Genomic DNA, 18,095 nt, shown 5'->3' on the forward strand with positions numbered 1-18,095 from the left:
CCCTGGAATAAGAGGATTTATAAATGACATGACGTAATTTTGCGCTGTCAGTTTATGCCAGAGGTTTACGATCATCCTATCCCTTGAAGGACATTATTGTGTATTTAGGACATTTAAAATTATTTAAAAATGCAGGCATTAAATCCATCCTTTAGAGTTTAGGATCTTCAGGTTTCTGCAGCTGACTAGTGTAGTCTTGGTATGGAGTTTTTGGGTCATTTTGAGGCCTTATTACCTCCTTTTTGCCATGTTGTGTCACTGTGCTCACATCAAGTGGATATTAACAGGGAAGTGCATACAACCTTAAGTAAGGAAACACTTCCTCGCTCAAAGAGATGTGGGAATCCAGAACAAACTACAGGGGCTTGTGTTTGAAGCAGAAACGTTGACAACCTTTAAGATACAGTACATCTTGACAAGATATTGGGGAAATTTAGCTTTTAGATAAACAAATGAGCCTGATGGACTAAATGTTCTCCTCTTTCTTATGTTTTCACTCTTTGTGTGTGAATGAGAGGGAGGTGAGTGGAATGGCGAGGATAAAAGTAGTAGAGCTGGTGAAGGTGGATGAGTTTAAATACTTGGGATCAACAGTACAGAGTAATGGGGATTGTGGAAGAGAGGTGAAGAAGAGAGTGCAGGCAGGGTGGAATGGGTGGAGAAGAGTGTCAGGAGTGATTTGTGACAGACGGGTATCAGCAAGAGTGAAATGGAAGGTCTACAGGATGGTAGTGAGACCAGCTATGTTATATGGGCTGGAGATGGTGGCACCAGAAAGCAGGAGACAGGGTTGGAGGTGGCCGAGTTAAAAATGTTAAGATTTGCATTGGGTGTGATGAGGATGGAAAGTATTAGGAACGAGTACATTAGAGGGTCAGCTCAAGTTGGATGGTTTGGAGACAAAGTCAGAGAGGTGATATTGCGTTGGTTTGGACATGTGCAGAGGAGAGATGCTGAGTATATTTGGAGAAGGAGCTGCCAGGCAAGAGGAAAAGAGGAAGGCCTAAGAGAAGGTTTATGGATGTGGTGTTAGAGGACATGCAGGTAATGAGTGTAGCAGAACAAGATGTAGAGGAAAGAAAGATATGGAAGAAGATGATCCACTGTGGCAACCCTTAATGGGAGCAACCGAAAGAATAAGAAGATATTAGTGGTAAACAGTATATTAGGACACCAATTTAAATTATAGCAGGAGTTGATGCAGATCTCTTTAATTGATATTAATTTGTATCCTGTGCATGTCAAAATTCCCAGAATGACACTGTTGTCTTATTTGGGTGTCCACACTGTGATGCCTAGGACAATATCTGTTGTGCAGTGAGAAAAATTCCCAAGTATCCTTGTGCTTATCCAGGCTTTCTAATGTCAAGTCCCAATTCAAGTTTAATGTCAAAGAGATTCTGACGTTCTTGTCTCCCAGTGACAGAAGGATAGACAATAAATAGATAGAACAGCAGATCCTGAATACAGCAGCAATGTGAACATACGTTTCATCAAAAACTGTCAAAAGCAATCAGTTTACAACCTGTGATTAAAAGCTGTCCTGGAATCTTGTGTTGCAAGTTCTAATGGTCACGTGCTGTTAGTCAGAACAGAGGAGAGATTGACAGTGCAGGATGATGGACAGAAGAGAGAGTGACAGCATACTATGATGGAGGTCTTCAGTATTACTGTTTGACTCCCTGGGGCACTGTATGTGTTGCTTCACTCTTGGATAGAAGGCAGCTGCGTGCCATTAATATCTGTACCCAACTTCACCAGCACGAGCAGGTGCCTACCAGAATGGTATGGTAAATGGTGAGGAGGTCTAATGAGGTAAAAAAAATTAATGAATCATCTTAAAGATCGCCAAGTTGCCATTCCTGGCAATCTGTGATGTCAACTCCATGAAAATTTACAGCTGCTGACTCTGCCTATTCACATTCACTGTCTGTCATAGATAATGGAAAGTGTGGTCTTCCTCCTCATTTCTGAGGCCATTTCATCTTCAACGACTTCTTCAGAGCCTTCATTTGCATATTCTTTACAAGTTTGTGCCAGTCATATAAACATGCCCAGTCACATGCCCAGCGACTCACTCCAGCTAGTCCATGGCTTGTGCCGACTCTCTCTTGTCTTTAGTCATAGTCAAAGGCTTTGTGTGCTCGATAGCTGACAACCATTGAATTTTCATCTGGAAGTACAATGTATAGAATGAAGGAATGAGGTATAACAAACACCTCACAAGCAAAAGAGAAGCTCGTCTGTCTGATGTCTCATGTTTTACATACCATGAGAGAATGGAAAATAATAGAAGAAAATAACGGCCGAGACTGCGGCCGAACCTTTTAAACAGGCAGTCTTCATCAGCCAGCACGCTATTGGGTGTCATAAAAAGGGGCGAGCATGACTGTGCTAGAAGATTTGCACTCAGTGAATAAATGTGACAAGGCAATCGATTTTACAGTCATTTAAACTGACATGATCTGGTGATGTGATCATCAATGACATAGTTGCATCATGTGACATTGGCTTAAGCTGTTTAATGATTTCTAGTGACTAGGCCTACAATGGTGGTATCAGCAGCAAGTTTAATGATTGTCCTGGAGCAGTGACAGGCCATAGATGAACAATGAAAAATAGAAGGGAGTTGAACACAATAACCTGCACTGCGGCTCATTTAGGAAGAAGTGACGCTACAAATCTGAACCTGCTGGGGTCTACCAGTTACAAAGGGTGGCATTAAGTCTCACATGTAGGAGCCTCATGATCAGTTTTAGTGTAACAACAGTATTAAATGCTTATCTGTATTCTATAAACCTTTCAATGACATTGCAGTTTTTGTTATACAAGTGTACCAGGATTAAATGAAGTGCAAAGGATAATTCATTCACCGTTGGCCAGCTGCAGTGGTATGCAAACTGGAGATGGTCCAAAAGATTGCAAATTCACTGCTCCGTTTATCTCTAAAAGCTTTTCATCACAATTGGAAGGAGTACAACTTTTAAGTCAGTGGAGCCTTATATGGCCTAAAAGGTGAAGTCACTCTTGTGTACTTTCCATTTATACAGCTGCAGCACTGGTCCATTGAGTGTCTTGGATCATTAAAGGGGACTGAATTTGCAACTTTGTGGTTTTTAATCCATCAATCTAAGCCACAGTGCTGTAATCATCTTAGCAAATATTGCACGATGGAGTTAGGTGGCCAAATAAGTCATCCAGAGTGAGTATAAAAGGTCAGCAATGAAACCAGTGCCTAAAAAGAGAGTAAATACTTATAGTCTCCCTACAAATAAAAATAGATTGAAGCTAAACTAGAATTTAAAGAGAAAGAGCTAAGATGAAAAAAAGTCTGTCTATCTATACCAGAATTATATTTTCACCGTTATTTACTTTTCTTAAAAATGAATTACTTACAGTATTGATAATAGGTATTTACCTTTGGACGTTTTCCTATTTTATTTTTACATATTATTGAATCCCAGTGGATTTAATTTTGCTTTCTGACACTGATCAACAGAAAAAAATTACAAGGGATGTTCAAAAAGTTTCCACACTTTATTTTAACTCTGTTTATTTTCTACATAGTTACCTTTGTTTGTGATGCCATTTTCCCAGCATCGTACCAACTTTTTTATACCCAATTACTACTCGTCCCACCTTCACCATTTCCAACAAAAATATAAAAGTGCAGAAACCTTTTGAGCATCCCTCGTATTTAATGTCAAAGTGAAAACAGACCTCTGCTCTACATTAATTACAAATATAAAATGCAAAATAATTGATTACGTAAATATTTGTCCACTCCAAGCCAATATTTAGTAGATGTGCCTTTGACAGCCATGACAGCCTTGAGTCTATCTACTTTGCCCATCTGGACATGGGCATTTTCTCATAATATTCTTTGCCATACTCCTCAAACCCTGTCAGGTTGAACTGAAGATCATGAGTGAACGGCCTTTCTCAGGTCCAACCATACGTTGATCTGGACTCTGATTCGGTCACCCCAGGACATTAACATTGTTGTTTTAAAGACATTCTTTTATAGTTTTGGCTTTATTTAGATGATTTTTTTTTATTATTTTGCTGGAAAGTAATTTGTTTCCCAAGGTGCAGGTTTCCTTCAAGCTTTCCTCCTGGATTTTTATGTGTGTTACCCTCTTCTTCACAAGCCTGCTGCAGATGAATGGTGTGTTTTTGATAACGTGCAGTGCTCAGAATTGGCCAAAAAGATCAATTTTGGTCTCATCAGGTCATTTCACCTTCTTAAATCTTTCATAACCTCAGATTTGGAGGTGCTAATCCTAATCCCAACTGCTTCACAGTTGGCTTCATTCCACTGTACACCTGAGGTTACCACCTGATGAAGCCAATAGACCCACATCTATTGCAAATAAACAAAAGATACAATCCTGAGGTCACTAAACTGGACCATCTCTACCCCTCAGCTGAGACTGGAGTTTTGTGTTTCTTTACTTTCTCTTAAAACTTACCACTCTGCCAATGGCTCTAACTACCTACCCTAAGCTTTATCATTTATTGTTTTCCCTGTTTATAACACCTGCATGAATTCTGACTTCCCTGTGCCACCTCCTGATTCCATTTTCCCTCAAAACTATTGCCACCTTGTGTAAGCGTGAAAGAATATTTATCAAGTGAACATTTAGACACAACACTCTCTCATTCCATCTGCCTGACAACCTTAAAATTCTGTCTCATCACTCTGTTCCCTTTTATCGTACTTCACAGTTAGGTCATCTGACTGTTTCCTCTTCATTTTCATCTTTAGATCTACCTCAGTTCCTTGTCAGTTATGCAGTCTTACTCTGGGCTCTCTCTCATTAGCTCAGTGCTTTGTCATATTTCTTTGATGTATAAACTCACATTTTGATTCCATTCTCCTTTAATCTTTACTTACCTAACAATAGGGTCCATGATAACTGCCGCCTTGTAGTCTAAGCATATCAAACCAATACCGCCGGGAAGAATAATATAAGCTTAGAAGACCTAATTCCTTATTAAATGCAGAGCACAAGCATTATGTCTAGTATTCTGGAAAGTTAATGGCAGTTTACTGTTACTGTTTCTGGCAGCTTTGGAAAAAAGTGATTGGAAAAAAGAGATGGATTTTAACCAAGATACATGCAAGATTTGTAACCAGAAAGTCAAACTAATTTATGACAAACCCAATGTATGATTAAAGAATTGTAGTCTAAGAATCACTGTCTAAATCAATGCCTAGGTCTAAGTACCAAAGTTTACATAGAAGGAATAAAAGAAGTAGGCTTAAATTCACAGATTTAGGCAGTGGCTGACTTGTGACATCACCTTAAATAATGTTACTCCAATGACATCATGTGACACAACTTGACAATGAACAGCCGCATCTTAACAATGGGAACACAAAATAGTGATTTAGTTAGAGATGCAGAATACTTTTAAAAAGGAATATGTGAGGGGCAGTGTGACTTGCAAAGGTCAGTAAGGAAGAGAAGCAGCGTATAATGGACGCTCAAAACATTAGCCAAAATGTAAGCCAAGATTGAAGCACAAAGGAAAGAAAAAACAGAATGCCAAAACCAAAACATAAACCACAAATGTAAATTCAGGTAGAAAAAGATGCATTGACACTAGTAACCTATATCAAAATCTTTCATGTGGACCTCCTTTTAGCTTCTTCTAGACAATGCCTTTTTGGTCAAGTTGTGGATGAGTGTTTTATTGGTGAGGCTTGATGACATCACGTCATGTGACGTCTGTAGCATACAAAGGGTGCTGTTGCCATAAATTGTGAAAGAAAGCAAAGCACAAAATGGAGATTTATATTAAAGAAAATGTTGATATAACAATTTCACAAAAATAATAATTGCAGATGTGCTCCTGTCTCAAATTGTATTATGTAATATCATCGACTATTGAAGTCTGCTCTGTACATGTAATATTTCTATTGTACTATTATATTGTATTGAGGATTACTTGTGCTCTGTTCTGTGTATTGTATTGCATTCATCCCCTTTTTTGACACCCACTGCACGCCCAACCTACCTGGAAAGGGGTCTCTCTTTGAACTGCCTTTCCCAAGGTTTCTTCCATTCTTTCCCTTTCAAGTTTTGTTTTTGGGAGTTTTTCCTTTTCTTCTTAGAGAGTGAAGGCTGGGGGCTGTCGAAAGGCGGAGCCTGTTCAAGCCCATTGTGGCACTCCTTGTGTGATTTTGGGCAATACTAAATAAATTGTATTGTACAATTACAGAGGATTATCGAAGTTAAAATGCTTTTCCTTTGTGTCTCGTTAGCCAGAACACCACATTTCCAGCTCAAAGACTGCCTCCCTTCTAACTTGACTGGTGGTCCCCTCAAGATGGAAGCTGTAGGGAAGTATGACTTTACTGCCACGGCGGAGGATGAGCTCACCTTTCGCAAAGGAGACATTCTAAAGGTGAGGGCTTAAGAATATCTTTTCTGTCATTGCTAATTGTGTAAATTAGGGTTAAAGAAAGTAAAAAGGGTTAGCAGTCCCAGTTGGCAAACATTCATTTATTCCTTTTTAATTTTTTTTTGAAGAGGGGGAGACCTGGCATAATGCTAAACGTTGTACAAAGAGCAGCAAATGGAGATTTTCCTCTGGTCAGACTCAATTAGTCTGATGGTCTGGGTTGGCCCCAGTAGCTTCTGGGAACCACTTCAACCTGGGACTGTCGATAACATACCCGACGATGAGCCGCAGTGGCTTCTTCAAGATATAAACACATAATCCCCCTTAATAAGTGAGAATTCTTAATAAGGTTAAAATGTCAGACTGAATCAGCATGAGGGCTTTCAGCGTGATGTGCCATGTCAGTGATGGAATCTCTTTTGGTGTTCCAGATTTTAGGAAATCAAGATGACTGGTTTAAGGCTGAACTTCATGGTCATGAAGGGTACGTTCCCAGAAACTACATCGAGCAACGGACGCCAAGGTAAGAGTGTGTGTCTGCCTGGGTGAGTGAAAATAAATGAAAGCCCATTAGTCGTTAATTGTAGACATTCTCTACACTCTTTAAAATAAATGTTGCCAGAGTGATTCTTCAGAGAAATGCCATGATTTGTTTCCAGAAGACCCATCCACAAGAAGGTTCCAGAAAGAACCTTTATTTATTTAGATCTGCAATCGGCTCCATACACTAAATGACCAGAACTAGATGGTAGCAGATTTGCGAAATACCAGTGGGTTGTGATTTTAAAAGGACTCTTGCTGCCTCCCATAACACAGGCTAAGTCCAGGTTTTCATAATCTGTTATGCCCAGTGTGAAAGAAGTAGTCTCAATGCACAAAAAAGGTTTGGGGCAGCCACCCGGATTTTGTCCCTGGCTGCAAAAGGGCAAAGAGGATAGAAATGATGTGATTTGGTTGAGTTCCAAGCCGAAAGCGGAGGTGATGGCAGTCTCGGCACCGGAACTGCAAGTGATGTTAGTCTGAGCGCCAGAGCCGGAAGTGATGTTAGTCTGGGCATCAGAACCGGAAGTGCCGTCAGTCTGAGTGCCAGAGCCGGAAGTGACATCATTGCTGTTGAATCAGGCAGGTCTTCCCGTATTTGGCCTGCAGAGATAACAGAGGTAGGCTTAGTGCACCCCGCCACCCCCTGGCCTGGTGGGTAATTACCTCCACATGGTCTACTCAGCTCCCTCCTAGTCTCATGTGTGTGACACCAGCTAGGTAGTTTACCACACATTAAACATTTCAGCTTGTTTTCCACATATTGGGAAGTTTTTCAAAGCACAAAGAAACAACTTCATATGCAAAGAACCTGTCCCAAAATGAAATGGTGCTTTGTCAAGCAATCACACAACCAATAAAGAACCACAAAGTGCCTTAAAAGAACCCAACTTTTTAAGGGTGCATGAGAACTACATAAGATTTTACTCTTTAGTGAATACATCTTTCTGTAAGTGTAAAAATTTGCTTTCGCTATAAATATTTTACAGCATTTTAATTTCTTCTTAAACATACATTGAAGGGTTTTGAAGGTTTCTGAATGTTATTTTGATAAGTTTTTCTAAATACATTAAGCATTTTAACATCTTACCATAACACTGTTTTGTTTTCAGTGGGCACCATCATTTCGGGCTTAGTTTGTGTTGCTGTTGACAGCCATCTTGAGAGCCGGAGATTGAATTAGGGGGTATATGGCTTAGCTCAAAGATTTCCTGGTTATCCAAGTTTGTGGAATGAAACATTAATTATTTCTAGGGCATTTTTATTTATCAGTTTCCTGGCTAAGACCCTGTTCTTTAATTTTTTTGCCTTTCATTTTTTTAACTACTTTTACGCTTGAAAACAGATTAGTTTTGGATTTTTGGTTAACAAACAGACTTTGCACTACATTTGACAGGTTTCTTCGCATGGCCTTTTCATAAAAAATCTGACTATTTTCTTACTGGGATAGAATACCATCTTGGAAAATATCATACTTGTATCTATGAAATCCTAAAACAATACGTCACAGAAGGAACATACGTGTTCAGAATTCAAACTTACACTGCCTCATCCACTTCCATCATGTGTGAGGAATTTCATCATCTTTATGAATTTGTTTGCTTCTTGTCATTAAATGTTAAAGCTGGCGTCATTATCTCTCATTTGCAAAATGTCTTTAAATATTACATACTTATTTGTAGGTGCTGATTTTATCTAAAACGAATTATAGATTTGGAGCTTGATTGGGCAGTCGCATGGTTAAGATGCACACCAATGCACTTCAAAGTGTCCACCAATATGACTGTTTCTCAACATTTAAAATACGCAACTAGGTCTCTCCACCTGTCTCTCTGTTATTTTTCCAGTTTGCCAATTTTAACAGATGGTGCATGAAAAACTACATTACAAATCATGGAGTACAACTTGACACATCTGTCTCTGGTGATAATCTCCTTGTTGAATTAAAAGGATTTTATTCCATTCCATTCATAGCGATGGTAACCACCTCTCAGGTACAAATGGAAAGGTTTCTTGGTTTTCATACACTGCCCACAGAACCTATTCTAAAGCAGACGGTCTCTCTGTTATATCCATAACCTTTGAATCAAGTCATATTGTCCATTATCTACCGAGCTAAACCTAATGGAGGGGTATGGGGATGTATATCAAATTTGGGTGGATGTGTGACAGTCCATCTGCCTGACTAATATGTTTTCCTCAGTTCCATTCATTTATATGGTGGAGTATTTGAACTGACTCTCCTGTATTTCTTATCACACTTTAGCTGGTTTCATGAAACCATAACAAGACAAAACGCTGAGGAAATGCTGATAAAAAAGGAGTTGGGATCATTTCTCATCCGTGGTAGTCAGAGCTCACCAGGAGAATTCTCCATTTCTGTCAGGTAAGATTCAAGAGGATGTCGGGCGGGGATGTAAGATATATGTTTAGATGTTTTAGGTATTGGGTCAAAGTATTCTGCCTCATCATTATTACTATTGTTGAAATCTAAAACATGGGCCCTTAGGTCTTCTGCAAAGGAAGAAATAGGAAATCTATGAACTGTCATACAGAAACAAACATTGGTTGAAAGTGAAAGTAATAAAACATAAGTCCTTCAACAGAAGACATCAAAATGAGTCATTTTTCTTCTTAATTTATGTAGGTCTGCAATACATGAAGGTTCTTTCATGTTTAGTCACTCAGATTGTACAATGCTTAAGTTTATTTATTTATAGATGTACCTTACTCTTAATACCTATGAAAGAGCTTGAAAAAGCCTTAATAGTTTACTTACAAATAATATAATATAATATAATATAATATAATATAATATAATATAATATAATATAATATAAATTTCTAAACGTGGAAGTGTGTATGTCTGTCTGTCTGGCCCGGAAGTGAAAGGTGGAGTCGGGGTAATGGCTCCACCTCAGAGGATACATAAATGAGGACAGCACATTGACAAAACGAAACATCTGAAGAAAGAGTCACTCATTTAGCGGTCAATACAGAAGCGAGACAAGCACATCGGCAAAACGGTATCCCTTTTACTTTTCCTCCCGCTGCTAATACACAAGTGAGGTGACCACGTCGGCAAAACGAAACCTCCGAAGAAAGACAGTTGCTTAGCCGCTAATACACAAATGATGTGAGCACATCGGCAACACGAAACCTCCTAGGAGAGAGATGCCCAGAGTAGTTAATTTCAATTACTTGACATCCCTGCATTTCATTTTTTTTCTGACAATTTCAATAGTTTCTAGGATGCTGTGCTTTTTACAGCATGGTCTTACACAGCTAGTAATATATAAACATCTATTCGTGGAAGTGTGTGTGTCTGTCTGCCCGGAAGTGCAAGGCAACAGCATGAAGCTCAAACAGCCGACAGTGTGGCCTAAAGTTAACGAGTCAGAAGAATAAAGAAATACGAGGCTACAGCATGAAGCTGAAAGAAAGTGACTCCATCACCAAAGTGAAACCGCCGAGGAAAGAAAGATAAGAGAGAAACTCGCTTAGTTGCTGATAGACGAGGAGGGCGAGCACATCCGCAAAACAAAACCACCGACTCTACATTTCAATTTTTTTTTCTGACAATTTCGATAGTTTCTAGGAGCCTGGGCATTTTACAGCATGGGCTTACACAACTAATATAATATAATATAATATAATATAATATAATATAATATAATATAATATAATATAATATAATATAATATAAGTATCTATCTATCTATCTATCTATCTATCTATCTATCTATCTATCTATCTAATATAATATAATATAATATAATATAATATAATATAATATAAAGAGCAACGTGATAAAACAGTGGTATTTCTGCTGCCTCGCAATAAGTAGATTTCTTTCGAGTTCTCCGTTTTCCACGCAGAGTCCAAAGACATGCAGGTTAGGAGGACTGACATTTCCTAAATTGGCCTAGTTGGTGGTTGTGGGATGTGTGTGTGCGTGTGTATTTGCACTGTGATGGACTGTCACCCTGTCCAGGGTTTGTTCCTGCCTTGTGCCCTATGGTAGCTTGTATAGGCTCCAGCAGACCCCCATGAACCTTTTCAGGACTAACCAGGTTAGAAAATGACTGACTCATATAATATAATTTCTTTCTATATATAAAATCCAACGGCTGACTGTCTGTATGTCTGTCCTCTTATATGAGAGAACTACTTAATGGATTTAAATTGGGTATTTTTCTAAAAATTTTTTGAACATTCCGGTTGATAGTTCACTTGCGGTACCAATTCTAGAGAGTGGTTGCGGGTCGAGGGTAGGGGACAGGGCCCTCCTCACTCATGTGCCAGCCTCAATTCAAGTCACTGTACATCTAGCCACATGTTGGAGTGTACCTTGCCTCTGCTTAGCTATTGATACCTGTTTCTTCAACAGATATTATCACCTAGAGATTGTTAAGGAGTAACGTTTGACGTTTTTGAGTGAGATATCACAGCTACATATATTTTAGAGCTCTTCTCCACACGTGGGGGACACTCTCCTGTCTGAGCTTAACACGATCAGGTACAGTGCCAATGTTTGATGTTGGAGTGCACCCACCTTACACTTGGCCAGAATTACATTTTTTTCTATTGATTTTAAAAATTTGTCTTGTTTCACTACTACATCGGTGGTGCCGTGGGGAACAGCTACTATAATATAATATAATATAATATAATATAATATAATATAATATAATATAATATAATATAATATAATTCACTAAGGCAAGACACCCATGGAAAGCACGCCGGAAGGGGTATGGATTCACTAAGCCGCCGACAAATAAGACACCTATGGCGCACACAGGAAGGAGCCACGCCGGAGGTGAATCGCCATATGCAGCGTGTAAAACGGTTTGCGAGGGGTATCCCATGGGATCCTTAAAACAATCCTTTACAACTGAGGTTAAAACACAATGAAGTAAGCAGTCTTTAAAAACCGAGTTTTCAGTTACGATGCACGACCGCGTGCACCATAGCAAACTGTTTTACATGCTACAGACAGCGATTCGCATCCACGACAAACATCCGTCTTCTTAGATGCTCCTGCAGGAACACGGAACGTTTACGTGAGTCACAGCTGCATCTGGACTGTGCAAAGACGACAACGACTCAAGTGACGAGTTGGAGGTGGGCACATGAGCGATGGCGGTCCGCCAGTTTTCAGTCACGGACGATAGTGTGTTGGTTCATTCTGTGCATTGTTACAATGTTGCTTTTCTTGCTGATTTATTACATTACCGATTTTTCAAATGTTAATTTTCTCCCTGTGCTTAAAAATCATTAAAAAACCGGCCTGATTATGCGCCGTATGGTACACTGCGGGTTAGCTAGTATAATATAATATAATATAGGCAGCTTGGTGTCTTGCAGGGGGGGAATCCTGCAAAGTCTCAGGATGTCCCACCAGGCCGCTCGACCAATTGAGTCGAATGCTTTACGAAAATTGACAAAGGCTACAAAGAAACTTTGCCAATATTTGCATTCGAACCCTCAGTACCAGGATGTGGTTAATGGTAGTCTTCTTAGGCATAAAACCAGACTGCTCTGATCACGGATGCTATTAAGAATGACCGTAGAGAGGACCTTACCCCTGTAGTTGCTGCAATTCAAATGATCACCCTTCCCTTATCAGATAGGGATGACAAGTCACACAAAGTATTCTTTCTTTCTTTCTTTCTTTCTTTCTTTCTTTCTCTAGCATTAGCAGCTCAATAGAGTGGGTCTTTCTCAGGAGCTCTGCTCTGGTGCCAGTCTGAGTTCGGTTTTAGATGCCCCTCTCTTGGGCATCTGGTCTTTTACAGTGCTCTGGCTGGAAGGGGAACAGTAATTTGCCCTCACTAGGGATTTTCTTGCTGAAGTGGATGAAAAAATAGATGACAGCGTTAATGACAGCATCCCCCTTCTCAACCCAGGGTGGTATCACTCACCTCAGATTAACCTGGAAGGTGATCCTCTGTCATACATGTGTGACACAGGGATGAATAAAATTTAACAAATGAATAAAAAAGGTAACCATATATACTTCAACAGGAAATCTGCATGTATGTATTTTTTAGATATGAATGAATCTTGCACTTGTGATGTGCCATTTGTTAGGAAAGTGTTTGGAAGTGGGGCTTGTACAGTATTTTTATTTTTGTATCCCATGAACACCACAGTGGACCAAAAATGGCTTTTTAATATGACGCTTTGACAAGTTTCATGCAAATAATGAAAATAATTTAAAAAAAAATCATTACACATTGGATTTTTAGAACTATGTGTACCTGCTGAAGACATTTATGGGACAGTCGAAAATGCAAAATGTCTCCTACAGATGCTCATGTTAGGATCATGTGAAAGATCTCTCATAAATCTTAAGCTCCAAGCTCTGCATTCACTCACCCTATAATTTGTCTGTCAGTTGATGGCAGGTGATTACCGAGGAATACACAATTTTCTTTTTAAAATGGAATTCATGTCATAATTGTAAAGGAGAAGTTACGGCCCTCTATCTAGTTGTATTTTAGGTGACTATTAAGAGAGACATCAGGCCAAAAGAGACAGCCTTTTGTGTTGAACCTAACCCTAGTGAGATCACTGTGGAAAACCTGGCTGCTCTTGTTTGTTGTACTAACAGTATGGTTTACCTCAGTAATGAAAAAGAGGCCATGCAGGAGCACCTGATGACTGATCCGCGTTTCCTCAGGACTGTCATGCTGTCGTACCCCTCTGGCACACCAACAGCCCGGTAACTGGAGCAATTTTAATTGCATTACCCATCAGCCAAATTTGAAGAATTGTCATTCCAGGAGGTCTGGCATTTCAAGTGACGTGTCATGGCGGGGGCAATGGAGTGAAGAAAATGTAATGTATGGTTTCCACAGGTGGCAGCCCCCCAGCTGTCCCTCTGTTTGTGAATAATGAGCAGAGTATACGAGCCAACCTAACGGACAGCACACGCCATTATAATGGAGAGTCGACTTAGCCAGACATAAGCCTGCAGCTTACAATTGTCTGAGAGGACTTTGTTTTAAAAAAATTCCCTCTTCCTTTTAGAAATGTGATATTATCATTTCTGTCAATGTGTGACCGGGTTTCTTCTGATTTTTTAAAAGTGATAAATAAATATAAGTGAAATGCTTTCAAATCCACCATGTGAAAACGTAGGTACTGTACGTTTCACAAACAACACCCTAAATATCAGCCGAGCACAGCTCATGCTGACCGAGGATGCAGCCGTGGGTCATTATATTCTGAGAGTTATTGAGGTTTGAGAGTCTCCTTCATGAGATTGGACGCTGGGCTGGCAAAGAAGTGCCAGAGAAAAAGAGACTACAAGGGTTGAAGCAGTGCAGAAGACGGGTCGGGCTAAATCTGTCCTTGGAAAGAAGAATCCACACTGGTGAGAGATGAGCTCCTCCTAGTATCAGTGTGTTGAAACAGCAGTGTTCCTCATGTATGAGATGGGAGTGGCAGTGGATTGAGGAACCAACAAGATGAAAGAGAGAGAGAAAGAAAGAGCTGCTACTTGGGTGAAGGTGGGCACTCTTCTCCTAGGATATTACCTGCAGGTGGGCAGGAAATGCTTTTCGGCAAATAACATGAACAGCCACACAATCATGCTAGTAGGATGTCAGTAGATGACTTCCTCAGCACCCTGATCGTAAATGGTCAACAGTCACACTGAGAAAAAGAAGACTAAAATAAGGATTTTATGACATTTTATCTTTTATTCATTGGTTACATAACTGCAGAAATCAGTCCGCATTACTTCAGCTGTGTTCACATTATAATCCTCATTTCTTAATTCCAGCTTTTTGCTCAGATCACATTTGCCTGTCTAGATGGTTCACGTATTTAACTGTAATCTGAAAGCATCTATCCTCCAAAATAGTATGCATGCACACATTTATTTATTCATTTATTCATTTTTTTTCTAGGAAGCTTACCCCCCGCTCACTTCGCTTGCCAACCCCCCTTGCCTGCGCTACGCGCCAACCACTTCGTGTCTCTGCCGCTCATGTTTTGAAGAGAGGGGCTGAGGGGCACCCCAAAGAGACGCGGTCGCTCCTCCGAAACCCCTTCTTAAACAGTGATGCAATGGGCAACAAATAGTTTTTTTTTACCTCCTCTTTGCTCGATCAGCTGCTGGCTTGCTGCTGCTGCCATGCCATGTTATCTGCATCTTGCGTGGCACTTCGAACATTTAAAAGCCTGTACAGCAGCTGTCCTACTCTTTGTTTTTTATTTCTGGCCCCGGGCATGGTTAAATCTCTTGGCACAAAGTCTTGTCTTGCGGGATGTGAGTTCTTGATATTTTAGTTTAGAATTTAAAAATGTAATAAGAATCAGAAAATCTAACCACATCACCTTAAAGTTCGATAAATTCTGAAAAGAATGATATCAAATATATATGTAGGTTTTAAAAATAGGACCAATTTAAGGTGTGACAAAAAAGTGACATAAAAACATCACATAAAATCGTTGCATAAAATCATTGAACTTTTAGGCTTAAGATTTTATATATAGAGAGTAGATTTATTTATTAAGCACTTTAAAAACAAACTCAAGGCTGACCAAAGTGCTGTACAATAAAACATAACATATAAGACACACAATAACCAAAGGGTAAAAGAAACAGAAACACATAAGAGCTGAAGAAATTCATAATAAACAAGTACACAGTTAGTCAACATCTCACACTGGGTCAAAGGCCAGGGAGTAAAAGTATGTTTTTAAATAAGACTTAAAGACAGCAAGTGAAGGAACCTGCCTAACGTGCAATGGCAAATCGTTCCAGAGTTTTGGAGCTGCAACTGAAAAAGCCCGATTAACTCTGAGTTTGCATCGTGTCTTAGGAACAAGTAAAATTATTCGGTCTGCTGACCTGAGAGGTCGAGAGGGTGCAGATGTGTGCAGCAGTTCTGACAGATAAAATGGGGCACAACCATTAAAGGATTTAAAAACAAATAAAAGAATCTTAAAATAGATTAGAAAAAACGAACTGGAAGCCAGTGAAGGGAAGCCAAAATCGGGGTAACGTGCTCCTGCTTGCTGGTACCAGTTAAAAACTGAGCAGCGGCATTTTTATGAGATGATCCTTAGTATTAAAACCAACAAATCTGACAAACTAGTTGTTGGTGTATGCATCACGTTTTACTCTGGAGGATGGCAAGCAGTTCTTCAACGGTACATGATTATGTCAAGAAAGTGAATAAAAGCCAAATGGCCAGCTTTTGCTCATTGTAGCAATTGAGGACACTGCTGCACCATGGGATATGTGAGTATGAGAAAGGATGCAGCAATGGATGGACTGTGACTGTTGTCAGAGCTGTAGCTCTCCTCCATTGTTGTTTTTACACACTGCCGCTGCTGGTTGACAGCTCTGGCCATTCTCATTCATGTCGTGCGGCCACAACACGATTATGTATCCAATCTAGGACCACATATTAAAGAGACTCAAGTCTGATTTGAAGAGATTGGATTGCTTGTTCACACCACCCTGAAAACATCAGATTTGTGTCACATTAAGGCAAAAACTTGGATCTGAGTCACTTCAGCCTGGTTAATGTGAACGTAGCCTTTAAGATTCTCACAGATCACAGGTAATAAATCTTTACTGCTGTGTCAGGACTGAAGTAGGTACAGTCTGATGTCGGGATGACATCTGTCGAAAGCTGGCAAAAGAGTAATTTCAAAAATCTGGCACATGCACAGCTCTCTGCCCCAGATTATTGGCCACACTAGAAAAATCAAAAATGTCACCCAATCAGTTTGCAAAGAATGGTTTGTGACCCCCATCCCCAAGAGCAGCATTTTGGGGTGTCAAATGGGGTGAGTGACCCAGCCCTCGTGCCTAAGGGGGCCCCAATTTTGAAGTCCACATGTCCCGTTCAAGCGGATTTGTCAAGTTATATTCTCCAGTGTGTATATATATATATATATACAGTGGAACCTTGGTATACGTCCTTAATTCGTTCCAGACCCTTGGACTTATACCAAACAGGACGTATACCAAACAAATTTTTCCCATAAGAAATAATGGGAAAATGATTAACCGTTCATATGAAAAAAAAAATCCTATTGCTATTGGCATATTATACATTGACAGGGTTGTATAAAATAATTTAAACACTGCTTAATACTAAAATACATAAATACAAAAGCAATTAGATGAAATAAATGAAAATTTTACCTCACTTTACTTTTTAATAACATCTTTGTTTTTCACAATCGTAGATACCGTCGTTCTCGGCAAACGGTATGCAACAGCCATGTCCCGGATACGCATGCCACCTTCATACTTTTCAACAATCAATTCAAATTTACATGAAAAAAACACGAAATCACGTTGCGATGATGCAGGTTTGCTGTATGCTCCCATTTGCTGCCGGGGAGCCCTTGAACCCTACACCGTCAGTAATGTGCCTCACTGCTAACCTCATCGGTAAAGCAAGGGGATGGTGAAAAAGTGCAAAGTGCTTTATTAACAAAACAAGGTGTTCAAATTAAAGTGCAGTCTCCAAAGTTCCAATAAATCTATAATATTAAAAGGCAAAGCCCTCACTGACTGATTGACTGACTCACTCACTCACTCACTCACTGACTCATCACTAATTCTCCAACTTCCCGTGTAGGTAGAAAGCTGACATTTGGCAGGCTTATTCCTTACAGCATACTTACAAAACTTAAGCAGTTTTCATTCCGAAATTCTACACATAACGGTCATAACGGTCGACAACATCCGCCATGTTGAACTTTCTTATTTATGGCCCCATCTTCGCGAAATTTGGTAGGTGGCTTCCCTGCGCTAACCAAAGCCAATGTACGTACTTATTTAAGGCACCTGCCTTTTCCATTCTCTTTGTTACATATTGCACGGCCATATCAGGCTCACTCTTGATATCCGGAGGAACATTGTGTCTTATGTATTGAATGACAGGTTCAAGGTGTGGACTGATGACGGTACAGGAGATAATTATACTAAACAGGGGCACTGTAAGAGTGAAATGCTTAAGCCCTTCACCTATGCATCTGCATGTGAGTTGATGGCTGCCGCTGAATTGTTCGGTTGTCACTTTCAAGTGCACCGAAATGGCCAAATATTTTACACCTTTCGACAATCGCCAATGCCTCTTAAACATCTTAGATTCACAGGTGAT

At 39.8% G+C, this 18,095-nt stretch overlaps 1 protein-coding gene across 1 annotated transcript in view; it reads left to right on the top strand.

Moving 5' to 3' along the window:
• Positions 1 to 18,095, top strand: part of grap2a (GRB2 related adaptor protein 2a) — an 81,927-nt gene that overhangs the window by 39,521 nt on the left and 24,311 nt on the right. Inside the window, exons 2-4 of the mRNA XM_039765547.1 lie at positions 6,272 to 6,414; positions 6,843 to 6,934; positions 9,218 to 9,337. Of these exons, the coding sequence (XP_039621481.1) occupies positions 6,337 to 6,414; positions 6,843 to 6,934; positions 9,218 to 9,337 (290 nt within the window). The 5' untranslated portion in view covers positions 6,272 to 6,336. The remainder of the gene's footprint in view (positions 1 to 6,271; positions 6,415 to 6,842; positions 6,935 to 9,217; positions 9,338 to 18,095) is intronic.

This window comes from Polypterus senegalus, chromosome 10 (assembly GCF_016835505.1).
Source record: "Polypterus senegalus isolate Bchr_013 chromosome 10, ASM1683550v1, whole genome shotgun sequence".
NCBI lineage: Eukaryota > Metazoa > Chordata > Cladistia > Polypteriformes > Polypteridae > Polypterus > Polypterus senegalus.